Here is a 20,600-nt window from a genome sequence, read left to right as displayed (position 1 = left end):
CCCTCCTGGCCCGCAGGCCCTGCGCTTCCGCCACAGAGGAGGTAGCAGCTGGGTGGGAAAGATTCCTGAGCTGGGGCCTGGGCTTCCCCATGTAAGCAACATCCTTACCTTCTCTGAGCCGCCGTCTTTTTGCCCCTAAAAGAAATGCTTGAGGTTCAGCCGTGCAGGGTGTTGAGCAGGCAGCCTACAGGAAGACTGTCCCCCAAACCACGTTATAAAAGGAAGCCAAGAAAAAACTGGGAGCTTTTACTTCCAATGTTACTGGCTTGAATTATTTTGGGGCGCTAACACTTGGGTACTCGATAAACTCCAAGCTACTGCGAAATGCTTGAGGTGAAAAAAGAAAACAGCAACCCCCAAGGAGTACCTTGCCCGATTGAAGCAGGCCCTGGAGCTGCAGGGCAGCAAACACAGAAGAGGGGGCGGGAGCGGGTCTTGGGTGCGGGAGTGGGGCTGGGAGGGAGCCGGCACCCCAGAGCCCCAGCACAGAGTCCACACCCCACAGTGGCTGCTCCCCCCACCCTCGTGTCGCATTGCATCACCCTGGAGGGTGTTCTGTTGTGTTTTGGTCCCAGTCCTGGCTGCAAGCTCACTGTCTTCCTGTGACTGGCGAGAGTCACACCTGTGGCTAAAGGTTTTGAGTCTCACCACAGCCAGCTCCATCCAGAAGCCGAGGGAAAGGAGAGGCCAGTGACGGGGGAGCTCGCCTGCCGGAGAGCTGGCTGACAAGGAAAGCGGTGCAGGGCGGGGACGGGAGCAGAGCATGGAAGACCCAGGTTTGCCCTCATGTGGGCCTGGGGGTCCCGCCGTATCCTGTGTGCACAGTGGGGTGACTCAGTCTACAAGTCACACTGCGGCAGCCCCACCCGGCCGCTCCCCGGCATCCTGCACCCAGCAAGGAAATCCCTGGGAGAGAGGCTTGACCACAACCCCTCATGAGTCCACGGATCAGGGGGTGCCTTCCACACCCCAAGCCCGGCCCCTCCCGGGGTGCACTGTGGTCACCCTGAGCCAGGCACACACCAGCTACACCAATCTTCATAAACAAATAGCTTGAAACATCTGGAGACACCCCGTGAAAGGTTCCCTTCTTTATAAACCTCACCTGAAAAGAAAGATCCACAGCTCGGCGGGAAACTGGACACAGGCCGCCCGCTGCGCAGAAAGGCACAGCTCAGTGCGCGCCCGCAGACGCCCGGGCTCCTGGGCATGTCTGAAGGGGCGACAGAAAGCCGGGCGACGCGGCGCGTCCCGGGCAAAGGCGCCAGTTCCCCGTGAGAGCTGATGGGGACGCAGCTGGCCGGGCTCAGACTTTGCAGGCGGAATCTGAGCCAGTACATCTGATTTTAAGAAACGGGCTTAAGAAAGCCCTGCGTGTGTGTAACGCGTAGGTGCAAGGATTTTCACACTCACACCCGCATAGATGTGTGAACATGCACACGTGGTTTTTCTGACGCGCCTGGGGGTAACTCCCATTATTCAGGCCCCTGACCCCCAGCGCCCCCGGCGTGCTTCCTGGCAGTGCGGCTGGAGCCAGGCGTGGACGTGGAGACTTTGCTTTCATGCTCGGTGCCGCGGGCCCCGAGTCGCCCCGAGTCGCCCCGAGTGGACAGCTGGCCCGGCAGTTCCCCGCAGGGCTCCTCCCCCAGCGCGCATCAGTCTGCGGCTCTTTTCTATGGGGATTTCAGTCCTTTATCTTCTCCATTTTACAAGCGCCTTATAAAGTTGGCCTCCAGCTTTCTGTCTGTGCTGTCTCCTCCCAGTTGTTTGTCCTTCCCGTTCTGCGGCCCGGCCAGTGTTTTGATGCGACTGTCATGGAGCCACGGGTGCTGATCTTCTCTCCCTTGTCGTGGTTTTGGGAGCCCCTCCGCAGACAGCTAGAAAGCAAGTTGCTGTCTCGCCAGCTGGCATCTCCTGCTCCCGGAACAACGGCCTGGTTTCCCAGCCCCACCTGCCCTGTCTCGGCCGCCCCCGGGGGTTGGCGCACTCTGCTAGTTGTGGGCCCTGTCCTCGTGGTCCCTAAAAGGCCAGGTTTCGTGAGGAGGACAGAGGTGTTTGGGGAAGAAGGGAAATAAACATTCCCATTGGGGGGACACAGCTGATGCCCCGGGGCAGACACAGAGTCAGCCTTGCATCAGGACCCACTGTGCCCACCCCTGGGTCCCCACCCCCTCTTACTTCCTCTTACTGCCTCCTGTCTGGATCTCCTGGCCTGGTGGGGGTCCCAGCAGGCACAGATGGAGCAGGCAGATGAAACCCAGAGGTGCTGGGCACCCCAGTTCTCCAGCCACTTGAGTCTTATGTCCGTCCACCCTCTTCTCTGCTTAATGTCAGTCATCTGGGGTTCAAGTGACTGACTTGGGGTGTGTGGTGCCAGGGTGCGGGGACGGGAGAGGCTGGTTGGCAGCCCTGCCCGGTTGACACGCTGGCTCCATCACAGTGAGGTCGGTGGGCGGCGACGGAGATGCGCTGTGCGTCACAGAAGAGGAGCTGGCTGGGGACGACGAGGACATGCCATCCTTCCCGGGCACACAGCAGGGTAAGGGCTGGGGTGGCCCCCAACCTCCTTTCTGGGGTGAGCACCTCCTACCGTCCCCCACCTCAGCTGGAGAGACTTTTCTGTCTACGCGGCTTCAAAGTCAGGCCGTCCTGTCCCCGCTGCTGCCAGAGGTGAAAGGGCAGAGCTGCGTGAGCCTGAGTCACATGGTCAGAGTGATGTCTGTTTGGCACAAGTGGCCCCTGTCTCCGGGTCTCCTCCTGAGACCTCTCGCGACCTCTGCCCTCTGCCCCAGGGCCTCTCTCCCTGCCTGCCCAGCACTGTCCCTGGCCTCATGTTCTTTGCCACCTGAGAAGCCTGTCCTTCTCCCCCAGCCTGGCACTTTGACCCTGAGAGCCCGGGGCACCTGGGCTGGTGCTGTGGAGTGCCCACAGATCGGAGCAGCTGCCCGCACCGGGCCTTGCAGCAAGCATGCTCTTGGGCGCTGAGCCAGGCCCTCAGGCATGCTGGTTAATCTAGGTCTGGGGTGTGAACTGAGCATCAGGATTTGCAAACAGTCTGGGGCTCTTAGGGTACAGCGGAAGTGAAACTCGCCTGAGGGGTTGCACTGCATCTCCCTGGGCACTGGGGACCTGCCAGGGGTGCCATCCCGAACCAGAGGCCATCCTGGCTTGGTTTCCGGGAGACCTGCTGGCCACCTGCAGGGTCTGCAGACCAGTTGCCAGCAGTCTGGCTCCCTGGGCAGGTGCCTTTCAGTTTTAACACAAATAGTCTTGGGAAGCCAGCAATTCCCATGACACGAGACTTGGAGAGCTAAAGCCCAAACCAGGAGGGTTGGTCACCAGGTGGTGACACCAGGCTCTCTGCCCCAGCCTGAAGGCCAGTGGAGAGGGGAGAGGTGTCCCCCACACCCCGGGCTGAGGACAATGAATGAATGAATGCTGCATGGGCCTGGTGGTAGGGGGTTCTTAGGAGTCCTGACTCTACTCTCCACTCTGGAAAGCTCTGAGATCCAGACAGAAGGCAGTGAGGATAGAGAACCAGGATCGAGAGCATGAAACGCAACGAGATGGGCAGGACAGGACGGAACTGACCTTTGCACAGCCTCAGCCCCGGCCTAAGCTGCTGCCCTTTCCCTGTCCCCCTGTCCCCCACAGGCCGGCTCGGGCCCCGCTGCAGCCGCTGCCAGAGGAACCTGTCTCTGCACACGTCCGTGCGGATCCTTTACCTCTTCCTGGCCCTGCTCCTGGTGGCCGTGGCCGTGCTGGCCTCTCTGGGTGAGTGAGGCTCCCACCCCAGCCGCAGGGGCTTCTCGTCAGGGGGCCGGGATTCACTGCTCATTTACAACACGGTATAGTTTGGGGGTACAACTTCACCCCTCGACATGTGCACCTGCTTCCCTCCTTTGCCCACACCCTGTTGTCTTAACCCGTGGGACCTCTGCGCTCCCCTCCCTGCCCCCCAGTAAACACTGTAGTTTTCAGCATCTCAGAGTCATTTTTGCTGTGCCTGCCCAGCTTGTTTTCTCTGGTTGTTTATAGTCCACAAATGAGGTCAGTCCTCTGGTAGCTGATTTCCACTTTCTGACATTTTTCACTTAGTTTCATCCCCTCCGAGTCTCTTCATATTGTTGCCAAAGCCCCAGTTTCATCAGTAGTATTCCATGGGGTATCTATACCACACTGTCTTTCCCCAGCGTCTGTCACTGGGCACATGGGTGGATTCCATGTCTCAGTCACTGAAATGCTGGGAACACAGCGAGTGTAAATCTTCCCACATTAGTGTTCCCATAGTCCTCAGATGAATACACAGGTGGGATGGCTGGGTCAGGCGGCATTTCTATTTTTGTTCTTAAGGACTCTCCATTTTCCATGGAGGCTGCACCAAGGTACTTTTCCACCAGGAGTGAAGGGGGTTCCTCACACTCTCCTGGCTGGGGAACTTTACTGCCCAATCCAAACTGCAGAGATGCATTTAAGTCCCAGTCAGTGGTTAGCGTTGTGGCCTGCGTGAGGGCCTCCACTTTCCTGCTGGTGAATGAGGAGGCAGGACTAGATTTGTGGTACTCGGTACTGTTAGAATCCCCGGAGCTTTCAAGAACATGGATGTGGGGCTCCTCTGGGTGGTGGAGCTAATTCAGCATGCTGCTGTCCAGGTGGTTCTGTGGTACATCTAGGGCTGAGGTGATTTTCACAGGACCGGGCAATTTTCAAGCCCCTTCCACGGTCATGTGTGTTTCTCTAACGCTGTTGGATGCCCGCCTGTATCAAGATTGCTCCCGCAGCTCGTTAAAATGCAAAATCCAGTGTCCCCTCAGCCCAGTAAATCAGGTTGTGTGGCCTGGGTGAGGCCTGGGTCTGAGGTTTGCCAGTTCTCATACACACCACAGCTTGTGCAGTGATGAGGCACCCAGAGAGAGCAGGCCTGCGGATTCAAGAGACTCCGCCATCTGGATGGTGCTACCAGGCTGGTAGAAGTCCCACTCCACGCGTAGATTCAGACCCAGACTTCTTTTCACTAAGGAAAGCCAGTAGGTTGGTTGGTTCCAGTTGAGGAGATGTTAGCGACAAGGCCGGGACCAGGGCGAGACAAGGAGACATTGAAGGTGCCGCATCCTAGGTGCTGTCTGATCCTGCACCCCGACCCCCAAAAGACCCCAAGAGTGAGCACCCTCCCAAGAGAGGCAGCTGGTCCTGGTCCTCGTTGGAGATAGTAACTTGCCTTTCTGGTGTGAAGGAGGCCAACATGGTTCATGATTTCAAAACACCCTCATCATCTTCCAGTGGTGCCAAAAGCACTAGTTAACCAACCCAAGCTGAGCACCTACTATGCGCCAAGCGCTGGGGATACCAAGATGAGTCAGCACATTTCACCATCAGAGGGCGTGGCTCTCTATCTTGGCTGTGTGTTAAAATCCCTGGGAAAGCCGTTAAAAATGCCAGTGCCAGACCCACCTCTCCAGATGAATAAGTCAGAGCCTCTGGGTAGGACCTGGCCTGAATTGTTTCTAGAAGCTTCTCAGGTGATTCCAATGTGCAGTCAGGTTTGAGGACCATTGATTCCAAGAACTTCCACGCTGCTCCTGTTCGGTGGCACCTCTCCACTGAGCCACTTCACAGGCCTCCCGGAGAGAGGCTGGGCCTGGCGTCAGCGGGGGGCAGCTTGGGAAGGAGCAGGAGCTGCAACCACAGCATACAGGGGCCGTGGGGACCTTGTGAAGGCTCTTGGTGAGGCCTGTGAGGGCCTCAGAGCCCAGACCCCGGGACCATAGTAAAGCTTGAATAGACACAAACTTACGCCAGCAAGAGCACCTCAGCAGGAGGGACAGTGCTGGAGCTTCACCTCGTGACATCCAGGCCCACGTGGCCTCTTGCACCAGCGTATATGGAGTATCTCAAATTGTCTCCCCCAGCCCCACAATGGGAGGCCGGTGGCATTCCTCCCATGTGTGGGAACGTGGAGGAATATGTCACATTCCTCCACAGAGGAGGAAGCAGGTCTGGGAAGTGCTTTGCCCCAAGACCCAGAGCATCCTAAGAATTGGGGGTGGGGCCCATGTTTGCAGGGAACTTTAGGGGCCTTTTTGGCTTTGACCTGAGCACAGGTACCCCATGTCCCTGGAACAGGGCTAGCACCTTCCTGGCCTGGCTGGTAGGCGATCGGTGGTGTCTGTCAGACAAAATAACAAGCAACTGTGCGCGTATGCCTGAGCTCAGGTATGCATCACTTAACAGCGGAGACATCCCGAGACTCGTGTCCTTAGCACTGCGTTGTGCGAATGTCATTGAGTGCAGCCACACGAACAGGGGGCCCATGATGAGTGAGGGCTTGTCGTCAGCGCCTCATAGTCGGGACTGAGCCGAAGTCCAGAGGGTTGGACAGACCAGTCTTCTCTGGACGTGGGGAGCCCACGGCAGTCCTTCCGTTGAGTAGCTGTTACGTACTGGAGCCACGCTCTGCATAATGAAACGCAGGCCGTGACTTCACGGAGCTTATGAAATAGAGGGGCGTTTGGCAAATTTTTTTTCTGTAAGGAGCTACATGGTATTTTTGGATCTGCAGCCACAAATGGTGGTTTTCAACAACCGAACTCACACTCGGAGCTGAAGCAGCAGGGACAGGGTGAGCAGCAAAGAGGACCTCAGAGCGGATTTCGCCTGAGTCCCTCGTTACCAGCCCCATCTGAATGAGTCATCCGTGAACTTTTCTGTGCACCCATCACACATGATTTAAGATGCATCCAAATGAGGAATAATTTTTAGGAAGCGAGAATAGTCTAGAGAAAAGTTTTTGGCATCTTCAGCTCTGGTAGTCCTTTCTGGATTGGGTAGCCAGAAAATCGTGTAACAAAATAAAATAATAAAATGCATCCAAAATTAGGTGGAGCCATGGACGGATGTAAGACAAAACAGATGGACAGATGGACGAATTATTGAATGTTAATTGCAGAATCCAGGCGGTAGGCATGTGGCCATTCACTGTCCAAGTCTTTCAGAAATTACTCTGTTGGAAAATTATTATAAATGTTGGAAAAGAAAAATCTGATAGGCGTATACATTCACACACATATATTATACACATGCACACACAGAAGTGCGTATATATTCGTGTACACACTTACAGGAGACATATGAAGAGATCAATATATCGAGATGATGGATGGGTGGGTGCATGGATGGATGGGTGGACAGATAGATATTCTTAAGGGATGTGAAACCAGTTCTGGCCCTGAGAAGACACCTGTTCCCTTATACCAACTAGGAAGCCTCATAGAAGAAGGGTGAGTGGCTTTGGGGGGGATTAAAACACAGCACACAGCTACTGTTTCTCTGAGCTAAGACCCTGCCCAGTTTCTCATCTCTATTTTCCCCTACAGTTTTTAGGAAAGTGGACTCTCTCTCTGAAGACATCTCCCTGGCCCAAGCCATTTATGACAAGAAGCTTGTGTCTATGCAAGAAAATCTCCAAGGCTTGGGTACGTGTGCAGGTGTGCTGATGACTATGGATGGACGGCCCGTAGTAATCGGGGTGGGTGGGGCCAGGGTCCCTCAAGGGGGCGGCGGTCCGGAGCAGGGAAGCCTTCCCCAGACATGGCTCCTGCCACCCTGTCCAGCAGGGCCACCCACTCCCCCTGGACACCCCAGGCTAGGGCAAGGGACAGTCCAGATCTGGCCAGAACTTACAGGTTGAGAGAGAGAGGCAGAGAGAGGTCCATTCACCGGATATCCTCACATATCTGACATGATGTTTGGGGCCTGCTGAAGCTTCTTGTCAAGCCAGCCCTCCCTGACTTACAGCATGAGCATGCAGGCTGCTGTTTACCTCCTGCCTTAGCGCGACACACCATCCTGAGAATGAGACAGAAGGAGCCAAAATTGCAGGATTTAGAGGTTGTTCTGCTCTGAAGGGAAGAGAAAGTCCTGGTCCCCAGCAGCTAGCACTTCTCGGTCCCTCATTTCTAACTGATCCCAGAGAGAGAGAGACCCTGGCCCATCTTCTGCACATTTACTGCAGGCGGGTAAGTAGGAGAACAGCTGTAGAAATGCATGGGAGGTTCTCAGTGACCCCAGAGAAGGTACTAAGATGTATCCTTGAGAATTTGATGATGAGATGGAGAAAATATCCTAAGCCTGACATTTCAGATCAGACTAAAGACAATTTGGTAAAAATCAGATTGCACAGAGGTGGCCGGGTTTTTCCAAAAAGGACTGCGTGGCAGGATACAGGGACGTTGAGGGGCTGGGAACCGCTGGCCGTTCCCCGCGCTGTGAAGTGGTTCCCCACAGAAGCAGCCACTGGTGCTTCAGCCACTCACAATGTTGCCCTCTCTCCTAAAGATCTGAAAGCTCCCAACAACTGCTCTTTCTGCCACGAGGCGGGGCAGCTGGGGCAGGAGATCAGACGACTGCAGGAGGAGCTGGAGGGGATCCAGAAGATGCTTCTGGCCCAGGAGGTGCAGCTGGACCAGACGTCCCAGACCCACGAGCTGCTGTCCTCCACCAGCAGCCAGATCTCCCAGGAGATGGGCGGCTGCTCCTTCTCCATCCACCAGGTCAACCAGTCTCTGGGGTTCTTCCTGACCCAGGTGAGAGGCTGGCAGGCCACCACATCCGGCCTGGACCTCTCTCTGAAGGACCTCACCCAGGAGTGCTATGACGTCAAGACTGCCCTGCAGCAGATCAACTTCACCACGGGGCAGACTTCTGAGTGGATTCACGGGATCCGGCGGAAGACAGACGAGGAGACCCTGACCCTCCAGAAGATGGTCACCGACTGGCAGAACTACTCCCGGCTCTTCAGCAGCCTGCGTGCCACCTCAGCCAGGACGGGCGAAGCGGTCAAGAGCATCCAGGCCACTCTGGGCACCTCCTCACAGCGCATCAGTCAGAACTCTGAGAGCGTGCATGACTTGGTGCTGCAGGTCATGGGCCTGCAGCTGCAGCTGGACAACATCTCGTCCTTCCTGGACGACCATGAGGAGAACATGCACGACCTGCAGTACCACACCCGCTACGCGCAGAACCGCACAGTGGAGAGGTTCGAGACGCTGGAGGGCCGCATGGCCTCCCACGAGATCGAGATCGGCACCATCTTCACCAACATCAACGCCACCGACAACCACGTACACAGCATGCTCAAGTACCTAGACGACGTGCGGCTGTCCTGCACACTGGGCTTCCACACCCACGCTGAGGAGCTCTACTACCTGAATAAGTCTGTCGCCCTCATGCTGGGCACCACCGCCCTGCTGCGGGAGCGCTTCGGCCTGCTCAGCGCCCGGCTGGACTTCAACGTCCGCAACCTGTCCATGATCGTGGAGGAGATGAAGGCCGTGGACATACGACATGGGGAAATCCTCCGCAACGTCACCATCGTGCGAGGTAAGAGCGGCGGGGCAGGGAGGGCCGTGCACACCCAGGCGCCTGGGGACCCAGCGGGGCACACCAGGACAGCAGGGCCGGGGGTTCCTGGAAGCAGCGACTGTGAGCCGAAAGCAGGTCCTCGAATAAAGTCTCCAGGATGTTTTTTTCTCATCAATGTTACAGCAAAGCCATGTTGAATGAGCCACGTTCTTCGAGGGCCTGCTGTACCTCGCTCTGGCAAAACTCCTGGTGGTTAATCCAACCCCCAAAAATGCTGGGCGGCTGGCAGTTTGGGGAGCAGCTGACCCTGAGCCACACAGGTTCCAGCCACAAGGGTCCCGGCAGTTCCGAGATTCTCTTACAAACAGATAAACGCAGGACAGGCCTGTAAATGTGCGTCCCTTTCCTCACTATCTTTCGTCTCCCTTACTGCGCGTGACATATAAAATATGTGCCCATGGAGATTATCAGGAAGGCTTCCGTCAACTGTTAGTAGTTAAGTTTGGGGGAGTCCAAAGTTATACTATCAGATTTTTGACTGCATGTGGGTCAGCCCCCCTGATGTTCAAGGGTCAACTGGACTTGAACAACAAGTCTTTGGTAAAGGTGTGAGGGCTCCTAACTCGCCTGTCATAGAAATCTGGGTTTTCACTTACGCATTTGTTTAACTGGGCGCATCTAGAGAAACAGGCAGACCTGGACTTCGGGGAGCCCTGTCCCTTCCCACTCCCATCAGGGCTCCCGACCGTCTGCCCTCGGATGCTCTGTCCTCTGCTGCTTTCTTCTTTCCTGCCTCACGCCACGCCCCCTGCTTTAGTCAGGGCTTTCCAGAGAAAGAGATCAACAGGAGAGAGAGAAACAGAGAGATAGAGAGACAGAATTGTGCGCGTGAGTGTGGAGGCTGGCAGGTGCAGAATCTGCAAGCTGATGTCCCAGCTCAAGTTCAAACCCAGAAGCTGCCTTAGAACCGAGAAGAGATGGTGTGTGGGGATGAAGGTGGGAGAATTCTCTTTCCTTGGGGGCCAACCTTTATTCTATCTGGGCCTTCAACTGACTGGCTGCGGCCCGCCCTCAGCAAACTACTATACTGATTTAATATTTACCTCATCGAAAAAATACCCCATGGATACACCCAGAACAGTGTTTGACCAGGTACCTGGGCTTCTCGTGGGCCAGTTCCCTTGACATGTAAAATCAAACCAACCTTTAACAGGTGGGATCTGAGCTGAGAACTAAGCGTGGAGCGAGTCGGGGGTAGCAGAGGAGGAGGGGATGAGCAGAGGAGAGCCAGGTGGCGGGAACAATACGTGCCAAGGTCCTGAGGAGAGTGTGGTGCTCGCAATTTCCCCTTTGATTCCCCTGGTCCCTGAAGCCAGGAGAGGGAGAGGGACAGGAACAGGGAGGGGGAGGGCACAAACCTGCCACACCCAAGTGTTCTGGAGCCTCCGTGTTTGAAGGAGAAAGCGTGACTGTTGTTCTGTCTAGGCCTGGGAGCTCCTGGGAGGGGCGCCGAGGGAAGTAGCACAGCGAGGAGTGTGGGTTTGCTTGCGGCTGAGCGTAGAGGCCACTGGTGGCAGGAGGGCCACCCAGCGCTGCTGAGACCTCGCCGTGTCCCTGGCAGATATTGGCACACGCTACACCCCAGGGCGCAGGCATGAGGGGTGTGCAGGGCCCACTGCTCTCGGCCTGGACTCCAGTTACCGTCCAGCCAAGCCTAAGTGAATGAAGCCTCTGCTCTGCTCGGCCTCTGCTCCCCGGGCCTTGTGGCAAATGCACTGGCCACAGTTTCCTTTCCTCCTGAATCTCGCCTGACCGTGGCAGCCCCAGCTCCAGCCCCATGAGGCAGCTGACAGGCCTGCTCGGTCTCTTGGCCTCTGCTGGACTCCTCGAAGGGACACTCTGCCCAAACCAGTCCTCGTCAGTGTGTGCCTGGACGGCACAGGCTCATGGCCACCATCCCCTTCTCCCTGGGGTGTTGGCCCCTGATCTCCCTACAAAGCCCCAGGAGGGCATCTTGGTGTCCATCTCACCATCTGCTGTGGCTGGTCTATGGCCAGCAGTCCACACAGGCAGGAGCAGGCGCCTACTGGGTGGCAGCAGCCAGACCAGCAATCTCACTGACTGGGTAGGGGTCCTGGGGCCAAAGAGGCACAAAAACTTATATGGCCACCCCAGTCCCCCAGGCCCAGGCCAGTGTGCTCCTGGGGGGACCCCTGCTGTTTCTGGCTCCTTCTACCCTGTAAGCGTCCCTGTTGCTTTGGGCGGTGGAAGGAGTGTGACCCTGCCCTGCCCAGGCACCCCACCTATGGGTGGGCAGTGTGGGTGCCCTGGAAGACTTGGTTCTTCTGCTCACTGCCACCCCCCTCCCCGGTGCAGACCACCCCCCTGTCTCAGACATGCAGTCAGCTGTGGCTATGCCCCAGAGCGCCAGAGGGGCTAATTACAGCCTCTGCTTCCTGAGTAATTACGGCCTCCCCGGCTGGGCTGAGCCTCCAGCATGTACCCCAGCCCTGATGCTTGTGCTTCCTCCCCTGCCTTCAATGGACGAGCCCTGAGTCAGAATGGGGGGTGCCCGCCAGCCCCCAGGCCTGAAGCGGGACACTTCCGAGTGTTATCTCAGGAGCTGAACGCAGGTGTCCTGGTCCCCACCTTGCAGGCGGAAAAGCCCCCCAGAATTCCACAGGCCGCAGTGGAGACCTGGGCGGCCTCGGGGGTCTCTGTGCCCATGGCTGTGCCTACTTCTTGGGACACCCCTTCCGGGACTGACCTCTCCTCTCTTCTCTCCCTCCCAGGCGCCCCCGGCCCTCCCGGACCACGAGGACTCAAGGGCGACACGGGTGTGAAAGGGCCTGCTGGCGGCCGAGGACCCAAAGGCGACCCTGGCAACTTGGGGCCCCCGGGACCTCAAGGCCCTCAGGGGCAGCCTGGGGACCCTGGACCTATGGGGGAGAGGGGTCCCACTGGTCTGCGAGGTGTCCCAGGCTTCAAAGGCTCAAAGGGGAGCTTTGGAACTGGGGGTCCGAGAGGACAGCCAGGTCCCAAAGGGGACGTGGGACCCCCTGGACCTGAGGGGCCACCAGGGTCTCCAGGGCCTTCAGGGCCTCAGGGAAAACCGGGGATTGCCGGAAAGACGGGGTCACCAGGTCAGCAGGGGCCCACGGGGCCTAAGGGAGAGCCCGGGATCCAGGGTCCTCCTGGCCTCCCTGGGCCCCCAGGCCCACCAGGAAGCCAGAGCCGCTACTGAGGAGGGCCAGGGCCTGGACACAGCCTCACATGATGCCAGGAAGAGGGCTCGGGCAGAGCGAGCCCCAGAAAGCTGCACCTATAGGTGTGGTGCTTTGATCCTGATGGGGACCTGGGCCTGTGCCGGCCAACTTTGGGCACCCCAATAGTGACTGTGCCGTAGACAGCACACGTGCGCGCGTATGCACATGCACACACACACACACACACACACATCTCCCTGCTGGCCAGGAGGGTGACGGGCTTTCCCTGGCTGGGCAGGAGGAGAGAGCGGAGGCCCTGCCTCTCCTGTGAGAGCCCGCTAGGGCGGTGGCTACCTCGGAGGAAAGCCTTAACCGTTTCTGACTTGGTGACCAAGCCCGGTCTTTCCAGCACCTTCGCCCCCATCCCAGCCGGCAGTTCCCCCAGACCCTCTGATCACACAGACCCAGAAGAGCCTTTTCAGGGGATGGTTCAAACTCAGGGGACAAGGTGTGTCTGACAGCCACGGCCCCCTCTTGTCACCCTGGGTGCCGAGTCCAGGAACTGGCCCTGCTCACACAAGGCAGGGAGCTGCACTCCAGCACACATGGCGGCCTGAGAGTGTAGGGTGCCAGGAAATCCCAGGCTCCCTTCTTGCCTCTGCCTCTCAGGAGCATCCCGGGGTCCAAGCACACGCACAGGGACACTCTCCAGGCTCGACAGCACCCCGCCGAAGGGGCGCCGGCTCTTGGGAAGCAGAGAAGGGCACAGGGCCAGGTGTGCAGGTGCGGTGGCCCCGGGCCACAGAGCTGCCCGCTGAGGCTGATGCTCCCTGCAGGGGCCGGGTCCCTCTGTGCTGGCCCGGGGAACGCCAGGCCAAAGGAGGATGGACCCTGATAACAGGGCAGCTCTCCCCTCTGACCCCCAGGCTCTCCTCCTGCCCACTGACCTGGGCCCACAGGAACCCCAATGGCGTCCTGCACAGGCTGCAAGGCCAGAAGAGGAGGAGGGCCCAAACATGCCCCGCAGACAGTCACTCTGTCCCTGTCCACCTCGACCCTCCACACACTGGCAGAGGGGACTCGGGCACCTCCCCCCCAAGGAGCCACCATGACTCAAGGCGTTGCCCTGAGGCACCAGAGTTCCCTCCCCTGGGATGGGGCAAGCAGTTGCTTCCTCCCCACCGAACTCAGAACCAGGCCTCCCGTCCCAAAGCCTGGATGCCCCCTCCCTTCCTGTAATAGACGTGCAACTGGTTTGCACGCCCACCCTGCTGCACCTCATTCTCCCGTCCTCATATGCTTCCATGGGACATTGTATTACTGACCCAGTAAACAGCTGTTTCTAGAAGGGATGTATCTTCTGGTCCTTCCTGCCCGATGGGGGTGCGATGCCTTCAGGGGTCCTGCATCACACTGGCCTCTGAGGGGACCCGTGGAACAGGGGTCCCCTAGATGTTCAGGCCCATTGTGGAGTCTGATCCCCTGGGCCTCGCTCTGGGAACACTGAGCTCAGCTAGGAGCTCACACTGGCCTGTGGGCCAGGGGCTGGGTCTGAGCAGAAGGTGAGGGGGACCAAAGGGATAACCGCACGGGGTCCCACAGCTCGCTGGCCAAAGTGGGCTTTGAAGATTAGACCCGACAGCCGGGTGATGCCTCCTGATTCCGTTGTCTCTAAGGTGAGCAGATAAAACGGGCCAGAGAGGCTGCACCCCCGGGACCCACAGGAGGCAGGGCGGGGTGTCTGAGAGCCAGTGGGGGCTGCTCAAGGAGCCGGAGTCTGTCTCGGGGTCGGCTCCAGGGCATCCCGTTCAGTCTATTCCGGCTGCTGTAACACACCACAGAAGGGAAGGCTGATAGGCGCACATTTATTTTCACAGTTCCAGAGACAGAGGCCAAGGTCAGGGGCCGGCAGGTTCCGTGTCTGCGGGGCCCACCTGCTGGGTCCGGGAAGACGGTCTCTGCTGTACCCTCCGTGGAGGAAGGGCCTAGGGCGATCTCCTGGCCTCTTGTAAGCCCAGCCGGCAAGGGCTGCGCCCTCATGGCTGGATCACTTCCCGGGGTGCCTCTCCGCTCTCCCATCACTGCGGGGAGTAGGGTTTCAGGCCTTGGCTTTGCGGGAGACGACATATCCCGTCTATGGCTGCGTGGCCGCTCCCCAGGAAGCCCTGGTGGTGAGAGAGCCCTGGCCCTGTTTTGCTTTGTTTGGCCCTCTTGTGGGGGAGGCAAAGGTGTGCATTAGTCAGGGCTCCACGGAGAAACGGGCCCAGTCAGAGACAGACCAACAGAAGGGCTGGAAAGTCCCACAACCCAGGGACCCCAACGGGCAAGCTGGAGACCAGAAGCTGCAGTGGGGTCTCTGGGTCCAGAGGCCAAGAACTAGGAGCCGGCGGTATGAGCTCCGAGGGCCAGAGACCGAGCTGCTGCTCAGTCAGCAGCAACAGGCGCCCCGTCCTCCATCTTTCTGTCCTACCCCACCCTCAGCGCCCTGGGTGAGGACCACCGGCTTTGGGGTGGGGAGTGATCTCTGCCCGCTGATCCCAATGCTCCTCTCTTCTGCAGACACCCTCACACACTCCCTGATAGATAAAGCATAACCAGACACCTGGGCGCCCAGGGCCCAGTCAGGTGCCACATAAATCAACATGCACGGTGAGCAGAGCTGGGGTGAAGGGGGCCGGGTCTGACCAGGCCCCCACCCATGGACTCCCACTTCCTCAGCCACCCATGATGGCTCTGGACCCCCCACTCCACAGGCCCCTCCCCACACCCGAGACACATCAGCCCTGGGTTAGGGACCCTGGGGTGACAGGGAAGAGGCCTGCAGTGTGCCCTGTGGGGGCTCACCTCAGTGGGTGGAGGGGAACAGGTGAAAGGCAGCTCCCCATCTGGAGCTGGGGGAGGGGGGGCATCTCTATGGTTTCTACAGACAGTAACAAAGGCTCACGGTCAACAAGGTTTACCAGATGAAATGGCCAAGAGCCTTGAAAAATTAAAATTACAGGTGTGACTACAATATCCTTGAAAACCCCCAGGATATATTTCAAAAGTTGAATTCATAATTCTCCCTAAAGAAAACACTTAGGAAGGTAAACACGCACTCACCCTATGACTCAGCATTTCCACCCCTAGGTATTTACCCAAGAGAAACCCAAACATAATCCGCAGAAAGCACTTGTACAAAAACATTCACGGCAGCTTTCATCACGATGGCCCCGGACTGGAACCGGCCCAAATAGCCATCAACGGGGAATGGATAAATAAATAGTGGTGTTTTGTAAAACGGAACACGACTACTCCAAAGAAGAAGGGGGAAGAGAGGAAAGGGGTGAAGAAGAGGCAGAGAGAAAACAAGGAAAAGCACCATCATGGGTAATACGCAGAACCGCGCTACCTTAAAGAGAAACCAGACAGAGTGTGAGTATGATTCCACTTATTCTCAAATTTAGAAAAGGCAAGCCCCTCTGCAATGCTCAAGATCAGAGTTTTGCCTCAGGTTGTACAGGAGAAGAGCAGGGAGTGAGGGCAAAGGCTTACGACTAGTTTTGTGGAAATTGTCTCTCTCTTGACAGGTTTGTGACTTACACAGATGATCCACTTGATATCACTCACGTTATACCCATAAACTGCGTTTCAGAGGGTAGAAATTCACACTCAATTAAAGGTCATATGAAAAATAGAAATTCACTTCCAAAAGTTTGTGAGTCAAAAAATTGTAATAAAAATTAAGTTGAAATAGATACAGGAACTATTTTTAAGCTCTTTTGTAATGAAAACATGTGATCTCAGAAGCTGAGGAGTCAGAACCAAGCAGTGCTTGGATTCAAACACTTAGATTAGAAGAAGAAGAACCACAGGGAATGCACTAAATGAACAACTGAAGAAGTTTGACGAAGCACACACACAAAAAAAGTAAAATGGTAGAATAATAAAGAACAGAAATGAGTGAAGTGGGAAAAAGAAAATTTCGAATAGAGGCTCAGCAAAGTCAAAAGTTGGTTCTTTTAAATTTTTTTAAAGGTTTATTTATTTATGCATACAAGAACCGGGGTACAGGTCAGATGTGCAGGGGGTGAGAGGATTCACCAGAGACAGAGCAGGAAACAGAATAGGCAGACTGACTGAAATACACTGCTGAGGGGAGCAGCAGGGAAGGCAGAAGAGGTCTGCCGTGCCATGTGGGTGTCTCCGCCAGCTGGCAGGCATCAAACTCGCACTGCAGAGGCTGCGGACAGCTTCACAGCACTGCGCTTAACCACCTGCGCCACCAGGGAGGCCCCAAAAGTTGGTTCTTTGAAAAGACTAATCAAATTGATAAACTTTAGGCAATACTGACCAAGAGAAATGAAAGAAGGTATCAATAATGAGCATTATTGGAATGAGAAGAGTGACACTAAGGAGAAATGTTATGAACATTAAGCACAATGAATTTGAAAACTTAGATGGAACAAAGCCATAGGAAAATGAAGTTCACTAAAACCTTCCCTAAGGGGTCTAAAAATCTGAATATTTTGTAGCCATTAAAGAAAGTGAGTCGGTGGTTCAAAATATCCCCACAAAGAAAACACCAGGCCCAAAGAACAAGACTTATGGACAAATTCTACCAAAACATACTAAGACACAATTCCCATCCAAAGCAAACTTGTCCAGAGAACAGAAAAAAACAGAGGCCTCCCCAGTGGATTCTACGAGGAGAGAAAACTGTTACAAAACCAGAAGGGAAAATAGATAAACAGAAGCAGAAAAAAGCATTTCGATTAAACATCCATTCATGACTTCCTAAAACTCTTTTCCAACCAAGGCTAAAAAATCTCTCAAACTAAATTAAAGATAGTAGCTACCCACAAATCCATCGCAAACATCTTTCATCATGGTGGAAATTGAAATTATTCCCTTCAAGAGAACCAGACATTACATACCTCCCGATATGATGCAATAGAAAGCACCACCTATTAGTAGATTTGCCCCCCAAAAAAGAAAGAAAAGGCAAGAAAAGTGGGCCTAGCTATAACCACCTACTAGATCTCCCTTCAGGGTGTTCACAGCATCTCCAGAGAAACATGTCAACATCATTTTCAGGATGTTGAGGTGTTGGCCGGTTTGTTGAGGTGTTGGCAGATTCAGTTTCTTCAACAAATAAAGGGCATGGGAAAGCAAAGACAGAATGTTATGGATGAAAAGAGATACGACATTAATCTTCAAATAAAAATGTATTGAAGAGCGAGACCTAAGAGAACATTCTTTGGATGCAAAATGCCAACTTTGGACGTCAAACAAACCAATTTATAAAGACAATCTGAGAAAATCATAGACATTTGAACACAGGTTTGTTTTTAGATCATACCAAGTGTGACAATGGGTTGTGACTGTATTTTCCAAAAAGCTTCCGTTTGTTGCAGAGACGTACCTGAAATACTCAGGGGTGAACTGCTTTGATGGCTGGGCTGCTTGACAGTACTCTGGGAAATGAGGCAAGTCAAAAAAGGTTGACAAAAACACTGATAAGAGTAAAACTGGGTGAGGGAGACTTGGAGGTTTGTTATCTAGTCTCTTTCCTTTTGTGACTCTTGGAAATCTCCCATAATAAGGACTTTAAAGACAGATCATGATGATGACAATGATGAAAACAACAATAAAACGTCACTTAAGAAAACAGAGAGGCTACGAGGCCCTTCCCCTTCGCCACCCAGGCGTCTTCCAGGGAGGAACAGGCTGACGCCTTCCTACCCCTTGGCCTACGCTTGTAACATTTCTTTCTCCCAGAATTCCCTCCCTGCTTATCTCTTCAGGTTGAAGTCCTACCCATCCTATAAACCAGCTCAAATACTACCTGTAGCAGGATCCACTCCCTCTTCATCTGGCAACAACACCCCCATTTTCCTGTGAGTAAACACCTTCAGGCTCTTCTGTGGTTAGATGAGTTCGACCCCCGCTCCCCCACATCTCCCGAGGTAGATAAGTGACTCAGATCTGCTGTGAGGCTGTAAGGACATGCGGCTGTGGCCCCACAGCTGCAGGACTGAACGTGTTCCCTGGGGGCTGACTGGCCAAGAAGCATCAGCTGTAACTAGTAGACAAGAGGCACTCCCTCTTCTTGGGGTATTTCAGGAGAAAATTGAAAGTCTGGGGCCACTGAGGCCTCTTACCTAACATCCACGGAGACCCTGCCTAAGACGGGTGCTGCCATGAGGTAGGGAGATGTTGAGTGATCTGGCAATGATGGAAGGGCAAAGACCAGTTCCACCTCCTCCCCATGCATACAACAAAATGATAGGTATAAACAAAGGCCCGAGGGACCTCCCAGGTGGGCCTAGGGGTTAAGTCTCAGTGCTATCACCACTACGGTCTGAGCTTCATCCCCGGCCAGGGAGCTACCCACATGGCGCAGCAGACCTCTCCTGTCTCCCCGCTGCTCCCCTCAGCAGTGTATTTCAGTAGATCTGCCTGTTCTGCTCCCCATACTGTCTCTGCTGAATCCTCTCACCACTGCACCTCTGGCCTGCACCCCAGTTCTTCTATGCAAAAAAAAAAAGGCCCCAAAAATGACTGGCCCTCAGTTTCTCCAGGAAGCATGATGTGGCAGAGAGGGTAGAAAAACTGCAATCTCTTTTGCTTGGAAAGCTGCCAGGCCAGCGCAGCCCAAGAACGGGGGGACTGCAAGATGAAGTGTTTTTCTGCTGGTGACTGCAGGACTCACACCCACATCAGGGACACTAGAACCCGGGGTGCTGTCCTGTTGCTCACCAACAGGTGTGCACGCCCAGGGCCCTCTGGCAGAGCAGGACAGGAGCCGCAAGGGTCGAGACCTGCAGCCAAACACCAGCGGGGCCGGCGGGTGGGCGAGGGCAGCGCCACACTGCCAGAAATCAACCAAGGACTGGGCACCCCCGCCACGGGGCTGCTGGAGGCATTAGACAGCCGCGACTGTCCTGCCAGCGTCGCTCAGCGCTCAGGTGGGGCTGAAGCCTCAGTCTGTGCCCCTGGAAATAGGCGGCTGGAACTCGAGCCAGCGGGGAAGGTCTGGCAGGAAAGGTTCTCCTGTGCCCCGCAAGGAGGAGATCTCCCTTCACAGTCGGCTTCTGTGTTATGTGGAACACCTGCCCCGCCCCTGTCTGGGGCCGTGGCTGGGATGATATCCCCCCAGGCCGCCTGCTGCCTCTCATCAGGGTTTAAAGACCTGGGTCTCAGGGAAGGCTCGGTACCCAAAGGCCACTGGGGACAGACGCAGCCACATCTCTTCCCTGACTCCAGCCCCGTCCCTGTGCCACTGTCCTGAGAAAGGACTGAGAGAGGGCCTTGAGGGAAACTTCTCCTCTGGGCAGCTCCTACAATGGTGAGAAACACATGCCTTCACCCCTGTGGTCACGGCTGGGCACGGGCCTGCCTGCAGCCTGAACCTGCAGTTCCCAGATGACTCTGCTCCAGCCCACACCCCTGGGAAAAGCTCCTGACCACAGAACCCACAAACTAGAGTGGAACCACAGCTGGTGAGTCAATGCTCGCCTCAGGCTGTTGGGGACGCTGAGGAATGGGCATCAGGGAGAAGGCCACTGCAGATCCCCTCCTCAGCTTGAGCACCTGCAACCCCTCTGGAGGCTTGAAATGTTTGGCCTCTCTGCCTGCAATCTCTTGTTCCCTGATGCCCCAGCTTCCACCTCTGTAAGGCGCTAGAGCTAGAGTCACCCAAACAGGTGCAGAGACATGAGGCTAACAGGCAGCAGATACACCAGGATCCTGGGCAAACAACCTAGAGTTATATTGTACAACCTGCAATCTTAAAACAAGACCCACACATGAAGTGAAGGAAAGAAAGTTGTTTAGCTCAGCCCATAAAAACTGACAATAAAGAGATAGAGGAATGTGCTACAAACAATGGAACAAAAAGGCCCTGGGAAAAACCTAAATCCAGCAAAACTAGGTAACTTACCTGAGGAGAGTTTAAACCAACATTACCACAGTTGCAAAACCAGACAAGGACATCATAAAGGACGCTAATCATTATCTCTCATGAACATAAATGCAAAAATTCTCACTCAA

General features: G+C 55.5%; 1 protein-coding gene across 1 annotated transcript in view; it reads left to right on the top strand.

The window, feature by feature from the left end:
- SCARA3 (scavenger receptor class A member 3) overlaps positions 1 to 12,604 on the top strand; it is a gene marked incomplete at both ends in the record, with an annotated part of 31,691 nt that extends 19,087 nt beyond the window's left edge. Inside the window, 5 exons of the mRNA XM_084232071.1 lie at positions 2,441 to 2,539; positions 3,655 to 3,774; positions 7,374 to 7,472; positions 8,335 to 9,378; positions 12,153 to 12,604. Coding sequence (XP_084088197.1) covers positions 2,441 to 2,539; positions 3,655 to 3,774; positions 7,374 to 7,472; positions 8,335 to 9,378; positions 12,153 to 12,604 — 1,814 coding nt within the window. The remainder of the gene's footprint in view (positions 1 to 2,440; positions 2,540 to 3,654; positions 3,775 to 7,373; positions 7,473 to 8,334; positions 9,379 to 12,152) is intronic.
- Positions 12,605 to 20,600: the final 7,996 nt, after the last annotated feature.

This window comes from Talpa europaea (assembly GCF_964194135.1).
Source record: "Talpa europaea genome assembly, chromosome: 4".
In the NCBI taxonomy this organism is placed as follows: Eukaryota; Metazoa; Chordata; class Mammalia; order Eulipotyphla; family Talpidae; genus Talpa; species Talpa europaea.
The sequence above is the reverse complement of the archived record's forward strand: the minus strand, read 5'-3'. Positions and strand labels throughout refer to the sequence as shown.